Source organism: Heterodontus francisci, chromosome 46, assembly GCF_036365525.1.
Source record: "Heterodontus francisci isolate sHetFra1 chromosome 46, sHetFra1.hap1, whole genome shotgun sequence".
Lineage (NCBI taxonomy): Eukaryota > Metazoa > Chordata > Chondrichthyes > Heterodontiformes > Heterodontidae > Heterodontus > Heterodontus francisci.
The window spans coordinates 18,206,603-18,224,206 of NC_090416.1; the positions used below are offsets into that span (position 1 = coordinate 18,206,603).

Consider the following 17,604-nt stretch of genomic DNA (forward strand, 5'->3'; position numbering starts at 1 on the left):
AAACCAGCCCAAACTTGCAGTATGATGGAAGAACTCATGTCCCAAAGCTCTTGAAACCACGTCATTAATTTGAAAGCGTAGAGACTGTTGTAAACACAGAAGCCAATTTGTACACAAGTATTCTGTTAGCAGTGGTTGAGAATATCTCACGTGCTATTGGAAGAAGAGCAGGGGAATGTTCCTGATGTCCAATATTTATCCCTCAATAACATTATTTTATTTTTATTTAGAGATACAGCACTGAAACAGGCCCTTCGGCCCACCGAGTCTGTGCCGACCAACAACCACCCATTTATACTAACCCTGCAGTAATCCCATGTTCCCTATCACCTACCTACACTAGGGGTAATTTACAATGGCCAATTTACCTATCAACCTGCAAGTCTTTGGCTGTGGGAGGAAACCGGAGCACCCGGAGAAAACCCACACGGTCACAGAGAGAACTTGCAAATTCCGCACAGGCAGTACCCAGAATCGAACCCGGGTCCCTGGAGCTGTGAGGCTGCAGTGCTAACCACTGTGCCGCCCTACTGAACAAATAGTTTTAGTTTAGAGATACAGCACTGAAACAGGCCCTTCGGCCCACCGAGTCTGTGCCAACCATCAACCACCCATTTATACTAATCCTACACTAATCCCATATTCCTACCACATCCACACCTGTTCCTATATTTCCCTACCACCTACCTATACTAGGGGCAATTTATAATGGCCAATTTACCTGCCAACCTGCAAGTCTTTTGGCTTGTGGGAGGAAACCGGAGCACCCGGAGAAAACCCACGCAGACACAGGGAGAACTTGCAAACTCCACACAGGCAGTACCCGGAATTGAACCCGGGTCGCTGGAGCTGTGAGGCTGCGGTGCTAACCACTGCGCCACCCTGGTCATTTGGATAGATCTGGTCATTTATCTTGTTGCTGTTTGTGGGAGATTGCAAAGTGCAAATTACCCCTTGTTTTTCTCTATATTACAACACCGATGTTTAAAAGCCTCTTGCTCTCCACCATTGGCGGCGGTGCCTTCAGCTACCTTTGCCCGAAGCTCTGGAATTCCCTCTCTAAACCTCTCCGCCACTCTCTCTCTTCCTTAAAGACACTCCTTAAAGCCTACCTCTGGTCACCTGTCCTAATATCTCCTTATGTTGCTCAGTTTTAAATTTTGTCTGATTGTGCTCTTGTGAAGTGCCATGGGGCATTTTCTTAAGTTAAAGATGCTATATCAATGTCAGTTATTGTTGTATGGTTGTAGATAGAGCTAATTATCTTCTCCAAAACACAAGCTTCATTCACCGTTTTGGATGCCACAAGCCTTAAGTAACATTAACTGCAATGGCAGTTGGTCTGCATGCACGCAGATGTAGTAAGGCTGTTACATTCATCACCAAGGATGGGGAATTTTTCACACAACAGGCCTGAGAACTTTGCGTGCCTGTTGCATGCTTTAACAGTTGGACTGCTCAAAGGCTTCATTGTGATTTGTTAGTGAAGATCTGATTCCAGGTTATGCAGAAGTGCTTATCGAAGGCAGAAAGCACCTTGGCTCCTATTTTAAAGCGAAAAGGACCAACCCTTGGAATAGGTCGACTTGGCCTTTGCTCCAGATTCGGTGTTTATCTTTAGTACAATCTAGGTTCTTCAGAGTTATCCAGTTGTTGTTATAGCTGATTGAGAGTGTCACTAAGGTCAGTCCTGGTGTAGAGAGAGCGTACAAACTATAAATAAAAACAAGAAATGCTGGAACCACTCAGCAGGTCTGGCAGCATCTGTGGAAAGAGAAGCAGAGTTAATGTTTCGGGTCAGTGACCCTTCGTTAACTCTGCTTCTCTTTCCACAGATGCTGTCAGACCTGCTGAGTGGTTCCAGCATTTCTTGTTTTTATTTCAGATTTCCAGCATCCGCAGTATTTTGCTTTTATTTTAGTACAAACTATAAAGATGGACGAGGTACTCGAAGATACAGGTGGTCAGCATTGGCTCTGAGGGCCAGGCGCTTTGAACATGAGCACCAGTTTTAAAATTTTGTAATCTGGAGACTTGGCTAAATTTTACAGCAGTTTTGATTAGGTAAATAGGAACAAAGCATTTCTACCAGTCAGTGAATGGTTAACTTGGGGGCATAGATTTTAAGATTGTGTTCAGAAGGAGATGCTAGAAATTTATTTTGTGCAGAGGGTTACTCTGATCTGGAATGCCCTACCAGAAACATTGATGCAAGCAGCTTTTAAAAGGGAAGTAGATAAAGAGTGAAATGGGAAAGGGGTATGAGCCTGAGTGGATAGCTCTTCCAGAGTGCTGGCACAGGCACGATGGGCCGAATGGTGTCTTCCTGTGTTGTTAAATTGAATAATTGTATCAAATTCCTCAAATCAAGATGATGATGCAGAAGACCTGGCACGTGAATGCATGGGAACTTGAGTGTTTCTATCTCAAACCTGCACTTAAATGCAGCTTTACTATCTCCCTCGGTAACTTTATTTAGTAAGGGCAGTTTATAACTGAACCGCTCCAACCAGAAAGGCTGTGGTGACAGCCAAGGTCAGTTGTAGCACCACTGGCGGGGGTGTGGGCATGGGGAACCAGATAGCAGTCCCAATCCTCAACTCTATCCGTTGATCTCCAGTGGAAAGTGCTTGTGGCCAGGATCATCCTTACCCTTTCAGAGTCAAATATTCCGTTGACACTTGCCATCTACATAATGGTGATGTGGGTGAATGCAGGAGGCTGCATTTGAAAATATATCTTCAGAAGATGAGTAGATTATCTTTAAGAAGAGATATTGGATATAAGCTGACCCGACAGGAGCTGTGAACTTGTGTAGTTATCAGGGATTCATGCAGTGACTTCGAATGTGTTTATAAACGAGGTGGATGGTGAAATTGGACTGGATGCTTTAAGCAGCATTGTCTTAGTTTTAATTCATGTTGTTTCTCAAAATGCTTGGGATTCAAAGGCTCTGTTATTCCTGTTATTGCTACCTTCTAGGTTGTGATGCTACCATAATTTGTTTTTTCATTTGTGACTGAAATAAAGATGCTTTTGAATCCAGGACTTGGCTTGTTTGATATTTTTGGCCATATCCAGGATTCAGGAACTTGGACCCACTACGCCACAGACCACCTTAATGCTGTTCCCTTGGGGTTGCATGTTTGCTCGCTTAAAGAGCTTGTATTTATTTTAACTGCGCATTCGTATGCTTTCTATTGCAGAGGCGACAGAGGACGTGGTCGTGGACGTTTTGGCGCAAGGGGTGGCCCAGTTGGGGGGTACGTGTCATTAGAGACTCGTTTGTTTAAGATTCTGTGCGTTACAGTCCAAATGTTATTAATTTGAAACTTTATTTCTTTTTCACATAAACAGGTTCAGACCATTTGTCCCTCATATCCCGTTCGACTTCTACGTGGTAAGTGACTGTACAGCTCTCTCTCTTTGTTTTGGGTATGATTTTACAGCAGCCCTTCTTTCTTCACCTCATCTGTTGGCCATTCTGTATGTTGGAGTCTTGGCAGGGTATCTAATATGGGGTTGGGGGGTGGGGTGGGTGGGTGGTCGTGAATTACAGGTGAGTTCCATCCTGCCCTCTCCTGTTGGCATGTTGCCAGCAGTTGTCATGGGGAGTGTGATCAGGAACAGGTTCCCTAGTTGATTTTTGTTTTATAACATCCTGTAGCCCACGGGACAGGCCTGTTTCTACACCTTCCCAACTGAAGTCAGAGCAGTCAGGAAATTGAATTAGAAATTTTTTGCCTTCATTTTCCCTTTCAATCAAGGAAAGATTTTGTTGATGTGATGTTACTTTTGTTACTGTTACATACAGATGGGTGAAGGAAAAAGAATTGCGTTTATACAACACATTCCAAGACCTCAGGACCTCCCAAAGTGCTTTACAGTCATTGTTATAAGAAACGTGTTAACCAATTTGCGCACAGCAGATCCCACAAACAGCAACGTGATAATGACGAGATGATACGTTTTAGTGATATATTGGGATGAATATTGACCAGAGCACTGGGGAGAGCTCCCCTGCTCTTCGAGTATACCATGGGATCCTTTATGTCCACCTGAGAGGGCAGGTGGGACCTCCTTTTAAAATCTTATCCGAAAGACAGCACCTCTGACACTGCAGCACTCCCTCAGTACTACTCTGAAATGCCAGCCTAGATTTTTGTCCTCAAGTCCCTGGGGCGTGAACCTGCAACCTGCTGACTCGGGCAAGAGTGCACTGCACTGGTCCACAGCTGGCACGCTAGTGGTTAAGCTCGGCACAGTGCATGAGTGCCACGGGGCATTTTAGGTTGTCCTGCTGCTCTGAACTGGCAGTCCACCTCTGGTAGTCACTAATGCAGTGCTCACAAAAAAAACTTGGTGTGGCCAGGAATATTGAGCTGTGTATGCAACTTTGCAATAATTGGGTGTTGTGATTATGTGCACAAAGTTCGGCATCTTGGATCTGCTCTGTAAACTCTATGAATTCAGTGTGCTTTGCAGCCTCAATGTGATATAAACATGTCCGAACACCACTTCGAGTGTCGTGTGAATTCCATTTGATGGTGGGGCTTGAGCACATCATTTAGACGTATGCCCCAATTCACTATTGAGGGAGTGCTGCTTTGATGGGCACGTCATCCTTTGGATGAGACATTAAACCAAGCTGCCTGTTTTATTTGTTCAAATTGCCATGAAAGAATCAGTGACAGTGTTAGAAAAAGAGCAAAGAGTTTCTTAGCCATCGTTCCTCTATCAATTAACATGTGCAAAAGCAGGTTTAACAATCGTTCATTTTGTTTTTTGGCGCAGGGTCTTGTTGGTCCATCAGTATCATTGAACTTCAAGAGTAATTAATTTAATGGGAAGCACTTTGAAATATTATGTTTTGTAAGGCATATGTCAATGCAGGCATTTCTTTTCGTTAATGGAAAATATCTTGACACTGGTGACTCTGCTTGTCGAGGTGCTTTAATACTGGTGGTAGTGGCTGCTTTTATATTGGCGTTGGTTTAATTCAGAATCAGGAAACCAGCATTCATCATGAGCTTGCTCCTGATCAAATTGCTAAGTCTGCCTCCCTTGATTTAGAGCAGCCCTGCATTCCCAGGTATAACTTTGTCTTTTGAATTTGTTGACATTAAAGAGCAAGATTTAGTGGCGCAGATTCTGGGGCATTGCTCTCCCGGAATCTCAACTAAAACGGTACAGATCTAAAATGGCTTAACGAGAGTCAACTTGGGTCCCTTTAGAGACCGAGACGGGCGAAATTCTGATGGGGAATAAGGAAATTCCAGGGATATTAATTGTACTTTGTATCTGCCTTCACAGTAGAAGACACAAAAAAAATTCCAGAAATAGTGGGCAACCAAGGGTCCAGTGAGAATGAACTTAAACATTGGTGAAGAAATTGTAGTGGAGAAATTAATAAGACTCAAAGCTAATAAATCCTCTGGACATGATAGCCTGCATTCTAGAGTTTTAAAAGAGGTGGCTACAGTGATAGAGGGTACTTTGGTTTTGATTTTAAATACCTATATTCTGGAACAGTCCTCATGGATTGGAAGATAAGAAACACAAAAAAGCAGGGAGTGAGAATACAAGCAACTACAAGCCAGTTAGCCTGATATCTTACAATAGAATCATAGAAATTTATGGCACAGAGGAGGCCAGTCAGCCATATGGAAAATGCTAACATCTATTGGGACATGATGACAGCACTTAGAAATTCATAATCTGGGCAGAATCAACACAGATTTATCAAAGGGAAATCAGGTTTGACTAATCTGTTAGAATTCTTTGAGGTTGTAACAAGCAGGTGGATATGGGGGAACCAGTAGATGTAGTGTATTTGAATTGTCAAAAGGCATTTAATAATGTACTACACAAGAGGTTATTCAAAGTTAGGGCTCATGGGATTGGCGATAATGTATTAGCATAAATTGAAGATTGGTTAAAGTACAGACAAGAGTAGGAATAAATGGGACATTATACAAATGGCTCGTATTGCAGTCACTGAAAGAATCGGTGCTTGTGGCTCAGCTATTTATAATCTGTATCAATGACTTAGATGAGACTGAGTGTAATGTATCCAAGTTTGCTAACGATACAAAGTTAGGTGGGAAAGTAAACTGAGGAGGACGCAACGAGGCTGCAAAGGAATTTAGACAGGTTAAATGAGAATGTCGCAGGTGGAACACAATGTGCAGAAGTGTGAAGTTATCCACTTTGGTGGGAAAAATAGAAAAGTAGCCTTTTTTTTATAAATAGTGAGAGACTGGAAAATGTTGGTGTTCAGGGAACAGGGAGGGTTGGTTATCTTGGTAGAGGAATCACAAAGTTAACCTGCAGGTCCAGCAAGCAATTGGGAAACCAAATGGTATGTTAGCCTTTATTAGAAAGGGATTGGAGTATAAGAGTAAAAAAGTCTTACTACAGTTGTATGGGACCTTGATGAGATCACACATGGAGTACTGAGTAGAGTTTTAGTCTAAGGAAGGATAAACTTGTCTTAGAGGGGGTACAGTGAAGGCTACTTGCCTTGATTCCTGGAGTGAGGAGAGATTGAGTAGACAAGGTCTATATTCTCTAAAAGAGTGAGAGAATATAGAATTCTGATTCATGATAGAAGCTGGGGGGGATGTTTTCCCCAGGCTGGAGAATCTACAACACAGCGTCACAGTCTCAGGAGAATGGGTCAGTCAATTAGGACAGAGGTGAGAAATTTCTTCGCTCAGAGGGTTGTGAATCTTTGGAATTCTCTTCCCCGGAAGGCTGTGGCTGCTCAGTCGATGAGTATATTCAAGACAGAGTGATTAGGATTCAAGGAATAGGAGGATTGTGTGGGAAGGGGTAGCTGAGGTAGCAGATTCACCACGATCTTAGTGAATGGTGGAGCAGGCTTGAAGGACAAAATGGCTGACTCCTCCAATTTCTGATGAGATGCCACTGATATGTGGGACCAAGGGGAAGGATAGACGAAGGGGAAGGCTAGAAAATGAACAAGGATATAAAGTCTGGGATGACAGATTTCATGGGATCCTTTCCTACCACCTTTTTGAAGGAACATTTAAATATAAGTCTACTCCTGTTTAAACATCCTTTCAGCTTCTCACACCTCTTCCACCTTTGCCATATATCCGTTAATGCCCTTCCCTAATCCGAATCAAAATACCAATCCCAGTCTTTAAAGTTTCAACTGACCCAGCATCCCTAGCCTTTTGGGGAGAGATTTCTACTGTCCTTTTGTCTGAATAAATACTTCTTGGTTTAACCCTTAAATGACCTAGTTGTAATTTTAAGATTGCACCTACTTGTTCTGGATTCTGCCCCCAGAGGAAATAGCTTCTACAGTGTCGAATCATTTCAGCCATCTCAATTCGATCACCCCTCAACTTTCAAAACTCAAGGCAATACAAGCCAAGAAACATAAATTCATGGCACCGAAAGAGGCCATTCAGTCCATTGTACCTATGCCAGCCGCCAAAGTGTTCTCCAGCCTAATCCAACTTTCTATGCTTTGGCCCATAGCCTTGTCGGTGAAAATGGAACTATTTTTTATATGTGGTGATTTCTCATAATTTAACCCTCGAAGTACTGGTATCATTGTGGAGAATCTGCATTGCACCCACTCTGTGGCTATTTTATCTTTCTGGAATTGCAGTGTCAAGAATTGAACTCAGTACTCCAGATGGGGTCTAACCAAAGCTCTGTATGAATGAATCACAACGTCCTCGCCTTTGTATTCCAGCTCCTTTGAAGTAAAGGCTTATATTCCATCAGCCTTGTGATTACATTTTGTATCTGTCTTCTAGGGATTTCTGTACCTGGTGACCCAACTCCCTTTGTTCCTTCACAGTGCCTTTTATAAAATATTTTGATATGTTCTTGGATCCAAAGCTTGGATGACTTTGCGCTTCCCCACACTGAACTCCATCAGCCAAAGTTTTGTGCACTCGCTTAATCTGTCCCTTTGTAACTTCCTGCTCTCAGTTACACAATTGCCTTTGCCTCCTAATTTAGTGTCCTCTGAAAATTTGTATTCACAACTCTCAGTTCCTTTATCCAAGTCATTGATACATAGTGAAAAACTTTTCCTCATTACCATTTTTTTTACGGTGTTACATCTGATATGTTTTTTCCTCGTACCACTGAATTTTGTCGACCTCCTCTACTGAAAAACAGACAGAAACTTTTATTTTAACAAGTCTGCTATTTCCCTGTTATCTGTTATAGTCTTATCTGCATCTGTCCTTAATTGGCCTGCATTCCACACCACCACTAAACTGTCTCACCCCCAATATCACCTGTGGGGAAAAAGATGAAGTACTTTCTTACTGCCTCAAACCCACAACCTCCTTTGCAGCAGAAACTCACCCAGTTCCTTTTTGAAGGCGCCAGTTGACCCTGAACCAGCCAGCTTCTTTGGGAGTCTGTGCCATGTCCACTGTCCTGTCGGTAGGTGTTCCCTTTAACATGTAATCGTGCTCGAGGCTTGTTTTATGTTGTGCAGTGGCAGTTTTTGGATTGATTAGGAGCTCATGCTAATTCCAAAGCAAATGAGAACAAAATGATTAATTGCTTTTATGCTCCTGAGTTTTGCTTTTCCAAATGGTTGTGTTGCATTCCCCCCACAGTGTGAGATGGCCTTTCCCCGGGTGAAGCCTGCTCCTGATGAAACTACTCTGAGCGAGGCCTTATTAAAGCGGAACCAGGATCTGTCTCCATGTCCAGCTGAACAGGTAAGAGAGGCAGTATATGGGCATGCTGATGGACTTTCTAAAATCACACGTAAACCTTTCAGATAGTTTGAATCAACTTTTCAAAGCTGAGCTTCCACCAGAAATTCAGCTGTGCAATTCTTTGGGGAAGTGGTTACTGCGAAAACATGAGGTGGTGTTTCCATTATAAAATTTGTAGAATTTCAATTTAGGGGCTCTCTGCTCGAAGCTTCTTGGTGCCGCACCCCTCCCACCACCACCACCACCCAAACCCAAATGATACTTTGTCTTGGAGGTACTGAGTCGGTACCTGGGTATAAGCCCACCTGCTGTATCTGTACTGCATCCATGTGCCTAAGCAGTGTGCTTGCAGACTATTCAGTCGTGGGCAGCATTACAGCTGATGTAATTCTGATTCCATCCTCACTGATTTGGGCATTTTGCAAGCAGAATCATAGGATAATGACGAGAAGTGGTAATTCTGGATAATTTCTTCTCTTTTCTCCTTCCACTCCCAAATTGTAATTCTCCTACCACGGACTGCATAACCTAGTTGATTCAGCAAGATTCAGGAATCCAACCTTTTGCTTCCTGGAAAAAGTCGCATGGACTGTCTTCTCCCTATATGAAGTTGCCCTTCTCAACCAAAATGGTCTAGTTTGGGAATTCTCACAAAGCTACAGAAATTGATCCCTGTTCTACCACATTGCCACAACACACTGGAGCAATGACTCCTAAAGCTGCTGTTTTAGTTGACTCCTTTCAGGGATGGGCAGTGTCTCTCTTCAGCATGCTTTTTAAGTTAGTCAGCCTGGCACAATGTGGACTTTGGTAGATCGCTGACAGAAAGCAAATGACACTTTATAGATGTTCAACGCCACCCAGTTGGTCATGTACTTTTGGAAGTCGGATTGCTGCAAATGGGCTTCCTGGTTGTTCTGAAGTTGTCATTCCCACTGCAATTAATATAGCAGCCTTGGACTCGAGGTCTTCCTTGCTGTCTGTGATGTTACTGGTGTGACCAGGAGGCAGGAAGTTTGGCTGCTCTTGAAGTCATAATTTATACAAACACTTGAAATAAACCTACATTGTAACTTTACTAATAGAGATGTTGCTGTTTACTAGGCCTCCATCCTGTCCTTAGTTACCAAGATCAACAATGTGATCGACAATCTGATTGTGGCTCCAGGCAACTTTGAAGTGGTAAGTTCAGCAATCCTGAGAGACTATGCAGCTGTTATTATAATAAAAGCAAAATACTGCGGATGCTGGAAATCCGAAATAAAAACAAGAAATGCTGGAACCACTCAGCAGGTCTGGCAGCATCTGTGGAATGAGAAGCAGAGTTAACTCCGAAGAAGGGTCACTGACCCGAAACGTTAACTCTGCTTCTCATTCCACAGATGCTGCCAGACCTGCTGAGTGGTTCCATGCAGCTGTTACTGTTGGGTTTAAGTTTTAACATGAAAAATAAAAACCATTGTTAGCACAAAGAGGAGTAATTACTTGACACCCTGTGACCTTTGGCAGACATCGACACTGATCCCTTGCTCCTATTGCCATTTCAATCTTTCTTTGACAGCTAAGGGCATGGAGAGTTGAGTGTGAATCCATTTTTCCTGGTCATTTTCCTCTTCCACACATGGCTAGTGATTTTTCTCCATGTTGTGTAGTTTATTAGTGTCATGCCATCCTGTGTCAGTAGCCCAGTTGCTTGCACCCTGTAAAAGCCCTCCACTCCCCAGAGTGATCTGCAGCCACCTGTCAGATTTCAACACTTTCTATGCAGACTGTACATCTGCATATGGTCAAGTGATGTCTTGTTCCTAAGCTTGGATGTTCTCCTGCAGTCTCACAAGGGCGAGGGAATGAAGGTAGGTAGGTTGTTGTTGATTACAGTCTATGTAATTATGTTTGCAAGTAGAGTGGCCTTTATCTCCTCTCTGCCCTATCTGTAGCTGGCAGGCTGGCATTCTTCTCCCAGGCTCCTTCTAGGACTGTTGTGAAGGAGTCCATAGCTGCGCACTTGGTATGACCGGATCATTTTTCTCTTTTGGGGTCTCTGCAGTACTACCTTTACACAGCTGCTGCATTAGTGATTTTTTTTTTTTAAAGGGGCCCCAGTAAGATTCCCTATCTTTTTTTTTGAAGACTGCAGCTCCCCTGATAAAGCTGCCTCTTGAGTCATACTGGGAGGCAGAGCCTGTGTTTGACTTGATACCAGCTGATCTTGTCCAGGGCACTACAACTTGCTGCAGCACTCCTGGGTTAGGCAACAGAAAATGCAAGTTTGTGGGCTTTGAATAACAGCAGATTTGGGTTTGTGAGGCCCTGCACAGTTATGGACTGCTGACTCTCACTTGTCAGGACTCTCAGTCAAGAATGACATTGTCCCCTTGGAATTCCAAGCCGCTATGGAATTTAATATCTGCGGTGGAGGGGGAGCTGCAGAGCCACTTTGTGTCCATATTTTGCCATGGCCAAATTTTAAATTTTATTTTGTTATCTTCTGTCCCTAAAGCAAATCGAGGAAGTGCGTCAGGTGGGCTCATACAAGAAAGGAACGATGATGACCGGCCATAATGTCGCTGACCTTGTTGTCATCCTAAAGATCTTACCGACCTGTGAGTACTGTAAACAAATTAAGGGAGTGGCTCAGTCAGTTATTGTGCAGTTTTATTAAATGTGTTAACACTTCAAACCTTCAGGCCGGTCACAGGGATGACTTTCTTGCCAGTGTGACTGTGCGTGGTATTTGAAGACTTGGTGTATGTGGAAATAAAGACTTTTGAAAAACAGCAAGGTCATAAAATATTTAGCATCAAATCCCTAATACATGCTTATCTAATTCGGCATGTCGGGATGTTATCGTAGCTAGTCAGGGATGAGAAAAAATAAACTCATTTAGCCTTTGAGCCATCTGTCTGTCACATGAACTCTCTTCTGTTATGGCATCTAATAGTTTTCAAAATAATCCTTATGTTTTAGTCACTGTGACCTTGCTTGCAGCTTATTGCAAAAGTTAATTGCTCTTTGGATAAACTTCCCCATGTGATCTGATGTAAATTCACTTTCTCTTCCTGTCCTCAGGTTCTATTCTTAATCCACTTTGAAGTAATCCACATTATCTATCTATGACAAGTAACATTTCATGTACCTAGCAAATCATCCAACCCATTTTTTCCTGTGGTGTAAACCATCAGCTTCTCAAACTTCCCTTGTGCCCCATTCATTTACATTTGGGGATTGGTCTTGTTGCTGTTCATTGTTCCCTCTGATGCAATTATATTTTTGAGCAAAACTAGACACTCAAGAAAAGTACAAGTACTAGAAATGCCCAACAAATTCATCATTATTTGAGAAAATGAAACAGGTTAACATTCTGGGCTTAGACCTAATGTCAAGCGCTCTTAGTCTATTCTGACGAAGGATCTGAAACTGAAATGTTAACCTGTATTTCACTTTTCAGATTCTGGTTTGTACGTACCATTGTTCAGCATGTAACAGACTCTCCGACCTCCACTCTGCTCTAAAGATCACCCTCGGGTAAAATGTAATTGTGTTTTCTCCTTGCCCTCAGTGGAAGCTGTTGCTGCTCTGGGTAACAAAGTGGTGGAAACCCTCCGGAGCCAGGAACCCTCTGAAAGTGAGTGCTTGCTTAATTGTCTGCAGTCTTTGTTTCACCATTTTTAAGTTCTTTCTGTATTTGATTTTCGAGTTGTGACTGGGGTTCCTGATCTGCTTTTTCTGGCACGAGGGGTATTAGGTCAGCGGTGAGCCCACCAATGCTGCAGTTAGAAGCACAGTGTGAATGATGGAAGCTGGTCGATCTCCTGTGGCTTTGTACTCAGTCAGGACAAAGAAAATTTTCTTTGAGTTTATAAGTCACGCTGTAGGTATTATTATCACACCTGCAGTTTCTGAGGCTCCTTGACTTGTGCAGTCGCAGACATGGCTGTGTCACACAGCGGCAATGCTGAAATGAAGTGTGCATTACATAAATAGCAAGTTAATGTATTATCGCTGAATTTTTAAAAATACCTTGAGCAGGGACCGAGCTTGCAAACTGTTTTATTGGTTGTTGAAGCTAAATGAGAAACAGTCCTCTGAACCCAGACACTTGAAAGTGCCGTCACTGCCACCAGTAAAGATCCTAGATGCTGTACAAACTGGATGGTTAGCACCTCAATAGGGCCAGGACCAATATCCTTGCCGGGAGGTTTGCTAGTACTGTTGGGCAGGGTTTAAACTAGTTTGGCAGGGGGATGGGAACTGGTAGACTCGGATGGGGCAAAATCAGAAATGGAAATCAGAAAAAAAATTAGTGAGCAAGTCTGGAAGGCAGAGGAAACAAAGGATAGAAAAATTTTTTTTGCTGTGCTCAAGGGTATAATAGCTCAATGCAAGGAGTATAGCAAAGTAAAAACAAGCTGAGGGGACAGATAGAAAGGTGGCAGTATGATAGCTATTACAGAAACATGGTTTAAAGAGGGACAGGAATGATGACAGTTCAACGTTCCTGGTTACAGGGTTTTCAGACGAGATTGAGAGGGGGATTAAAAAGGGAGAGGGTGGCAGTTTTAGTTAGAGAAGAAATTACAGGTGTTATGAGGGATATGTTGGCAGGATCATCAATTGAGGCCATATGGATTGAGCTTAGGAACAAAAAAGGGGCAATCACACTAGGAGTGTACTATAGACCCACGAACAGAGGGAGATAGAAGAGCAAAAAGGTTGGCAAATCTCAAGTGCAAAATCAATAGGGCAATAATTTTAACTATCCAGATATTAACTGGGATAGCTTTGGTAAAAAGAATGGAGGGAACCGAATTCTTAAGGTGCATTCAGGAGAACTTTTTTTAGTCAGTATGTAGCAAGCCCAACAAGAGAGGGCGCAGTTCTGGACTTTGTTTTTGGTGATTATCATTCAATTAGATTTAACATAGTTATGGAAAAGGACAGATGTAGAACAGGTGTTAAGGTTCTAAATTGGATAAGGCCAATTTTACTAAGCTGAGAGGTGATTTAGCAAAAGTGGACTGGAAACAGCTACTTGAAGATAAATCAGTGGAGGCATTCAAAGGAGAGATTCAGGGGGTTCAAAGTAAACAAGTTCCCACAAAGAAAAAGGGTGGGATGGCCAAATCTAGAGCCCGCAGATGTCAAAGAGTTTACAAGGTCTGATAAGGCAGGAAAGGAAAGCTTATGTCACACACAGAGAACTCAATACTACAGAAAGCCGAGAGGAGTGTAGAAAGTGGAGGTAGGAAATTAAGAAAGCAAAGAGTGGGTATGAAAGAATATTGACAAGTAAAATCCAGGAGAACCCAAAGATGTTTGATCAATACATTTAAGAGTAAGAGGATAAGGAAGAAAAGAGTCGGGCCCATAAAAGACCAAAAAGATAACGTGTGTGATCGTGGCAGATGTGGGTATGGTTCTTAATGAATATTTGGCTTCTGTCTCCACAAAAGAGGGGAAGATGCAGACATTGTAGTTAAGGAGGAGGAATGTGAAGTATTAGATGTAATAAACATAGGGAGAGAGGAAATATTAAAGGGGATTAGCATCTGTGAAAGTGGATAAATCACTAGGGCCAGATAAAATGTCCCCCATGCTGTTAAAAGAAGCTAGGGAGGAAATAGCGGAAGGTCTGACCATGATTTACCAATCCTCACCGGATACAGGTGTGATGCCAGAGGATTGGAGGTCTGCTAACATACCTTTGTTTAAACGGGGAGCAAGGGATAGACCGAATAATTACTGGCCAGTCAGTATAATCTCAGTCGTGGGCAAATTATTGGAATCAATTCTGAGGGATAGGATAAACTGTCACTTAAAAAGGCACTGATTAATCAAGGGTAGTCAGCGTGGATTTGTTAAGGGAAGGTCGTATCTGACCTGATTGAATTTCTTGAAGTAACAAGGCAAATTGACGAGGGTAGTGCAGTTGATGTTGTCTACGTGGATTTTAGCAAGGGTTTTGACAAGGTCCCAAGTGGCAGACTGGTTTTAAAAAAAAAAAAAGACCATGGGATCCAGGGGAATGTAGCAAGCTAGGTAGAAAATTAGCTCAGTGGCAGGAAACAAAAGGGTAATTGTTGACGGGTGTTTTTGTGACTGGAAGGCTGTTTTCACTGGGGTGCTGCAGGGCTCAATACTAGGTTCCCTGCTTTTTGTGGTATATATTAACGGTTTGGATGTAAATGTGGGGGAATGATCAAGAAGTTTGCAGACGACACAAAAATTGGCTGTGTGATTGATGCTGAGGAGGATCGCTGTCGACTGCAGGAAGATATCAATGGACTGGTCAGGTGGGCAGAAAAATGGCAAATGTAATTTAACCCAAAGAAGTGTGAGGTGATACATGTGGGGAAGTTAAGGCAAAGGAATACACAATAAATGGGACGATACTGAGAGGTGTAGAGGAAGTGAGGGACCTTGGAGTGTATGTCCACAGATCCCTGAAGATGACAAGACAACTCAGTAAGGTGGTTTAGAAGGCATATGGGTTCCATTCCTTTCTTAGCCAATGTATAGAATATAAGAGTAGGGAGGTTTTGTTGGAACTAGGTAAAACATTAGTTAGGACACAACTTGATTACTTTGTGCAGTTTTGATCACCTCATTACAGAAAGGATATAATTGCACTCGAGAGGGTACATAGGAGATTTATGAGGATGTTGCCAGGACTGGAAAATTGCAGCGATGAGGAGAGATTGGATAGGCTGGGATTGGTCTCCTTGGAACAGAGAAGGCTGAGGGGGAATTTGATTTGAGACGTACAAAAATTGTGAGGGACCTGGATAGAGTGGTTGGGAAGGGCCTATTTACCTTTTGCAGAGAGGTCAGTGACGAGGGAGCAGAGATTAAAAGTGATTGGTAGAAGGATTAGAGAGTTGATGAGGAAAGATTTTTTTCACCCAGAGGGTGATGGAGGTCTGGAACTCGCTGCCTGAAAGAGTGGAAGAGGCAGAAAACCTCATTTCATTTAAAAGCTGCATGGATGTACACCTGAAGTGCTGTAACCTGCAGGGTTACAGACCTAATACTGGAAAGTGGGATTAGGCTTGGGTGGCTTTATTTTTCAGCGGGCGCAGACATGTGCAGTAAATTTTGATTCTACGAATGAGTTTGGACTGGCCACTACTAAGTTTGTAAGTGAGCACAGTCTTCAGAGCAAACTGCCCTCCATCTGGGGGTAAATTGCCAAACTTGCTCCGAGAGGCAATAAGCATGGCTGCTGTGGGTAATGTTTCCTCGGTGCTGAAGGAAGTAATATGAGGTTGCAGTTATTTCTCCTTTGCCTTTTGTCTGACCTCTGTCACTCAGCATTGGTGACGTCAGGAGCTCAGTGGAGAGGTGCACAGAAACCTTTACTGCCATCCAGAGCACTATTAAGGACAGGTTTGTACCAATGACCGAATGGATAAAGGCGCTATTAGAAGCACAATTAATCTTGATACTGCTGGCTTGGAAGAGCAACATTCATCCAGGGGTCCAGCTCCTGATCACTGTCTAGTCACCCTTATTAGAATAGGCTGGGGTGTAGATTTTGGGTGAAGACCTCTGCACTTGAATGGCCTACCCAACAATTTGCGCCTGGCCTGGCACCTGAGGATAGTTTTTTTTTAAAAACTAGGTACGAGAGGAATCTCAGCACTTCTGTAGCTGTATCCCTGTGTTTTCAGGATCTGGTGGAGGAAATTGAGGGGTGGTGATGTTGGAATTGCTGCTTATATGGATATATGTAAGCTGTTACATCATAAAGTTCTCAAACCATGGAGGATGCATTTTCAGGGAGACCATGAGAAGTGAAGTGTTACAAAAGGCTTTGTGTGTTAGTGCAGCAAAAGAAACTGTCTTCTTTTGCTTCCAGTTCTCACCATGATAACCAATGAGACTGGCTTTGAGATCAGCTCACCTGACGCCACTGTCAAAATCCTCATCACCACTGTGCCGCCTAACCTACGCAAGCTTGACCCAGAGCTCCATTGTAAGTATTTTTGCTTTATCTGAACGTTTTTAAAATTTCAGTGTGTGGTTTAACTTGTACAATGCTGCATACTTCCCAAAATGTAGAGTTAACCCTAAAGTAACTTGGCTGCCAACTAGCGTGGACATGGCTTATAGTGACTTAATACTCCAGGGTAATCGCATCCAATCAATTAAGCTCTTGTGAAGAGTGTAGATCAGCTCACCAGAGAGAACTCCCGTGCTAAGGGATCTTTTACTGATCGGGCAGATGCAGCCTTGGTTAACGTCTCATCCACAAGCCGGCACCTTCGAAAGTGCAGCATTCCCTCAGTGCTGGGAATTTCAGCCTGGACTTTGTGCTTAAGTCTTTGGAGCGGGACCTAAACCCATGACTGTGAGAGGAGGGTGCTACCCACTGCTAACACTCAAAACTTGGCCTTCTGGAGTGGAGCTGATTGTATAGTATTGTAATTTTGATATTTCATTGGTGTTTTCTGCTATTCATGGTCACCTTTACAACATTTCAGTTTATAATGCGTATCTGTTTGTCATCTATGAAGATTGGGAAATGTTAATTGAATGGAATCAAATTGGGATGTGAATTTCTGATAACTCAACTCTAGGCAGTGAGTGCAGTTAGCTAAATAGCTGTGAAAGATTGCTTTTGATCCCCTTCTTGTCCATTGTTCACACGTGTACAGTCCAGCAGGGAGTCAATGGGTAACAACTGAGCAAGAGCCATTGCTGATTCTTGCCCTTACCAGCCCAAGGTTGTTGCTGTGGCTGCCCCCACTAAGACAGGAATCAAACCTGGGACCTACTGATCTGTATGGCTCAAAAGTGAAACACTGCAGGAGTTTGTCAAATTAAATATTCATGCTTAAATTCCATTTTGTTATATTAAAAAAAATTGTCAGGCCCATAA

General features: G+C 42.9%; 1 protein-coding gene across 2 annotated transcripts in view; it reads left to right on the plus strand.

The window, feature by feature from the left end:
- ilf2 (interleukin enhancer binding factor 2) overlaps nucleotides 1–17,604 on the plus strand; it is a 33,588-nt gene that overhangs the window by 1,973 nt on the left and 14,011 nt on the right. Inside the window, exons 2-8 of one of the 2 annotated variants that reach the window (XM_068022807.1) lie at nucleotides 3,207–3,263; nucleotides 3,358–3,400; nucleotides 8,619–8,723; nucleotides 9,828–9,905; nucleotides 11,224–11,326; nucleotides 12,283–12,348; nucleotides 16,582–16,698. In XM_068022807.1, coding sequence (XP_067878908.1) covers nucleotides 3,207–3,263; nucleotides 3,358–3,400; nucleotides 8,619–8,723; nucleotides 9,828–9,905; nucleotides 11,224–11,326; nucleotides 12,283–12,348; nucleotides 16,582–16,698 — 569 coding nt within the window. The remainder of the gene's footprint in view (nucleotides 1–3,206; nucleotides 3,264–3,357; nucleotides 3,401–8,618; nucleotides 8,724–9,827; nucleotides 9,906–11,223; nucleotides 11,327–12,282; nucleotides 12,349–16,581; nucleotides 16,699–17,604) is intronic. The other variant, XM_068022808.1, reaches the window with a different exon arrangement.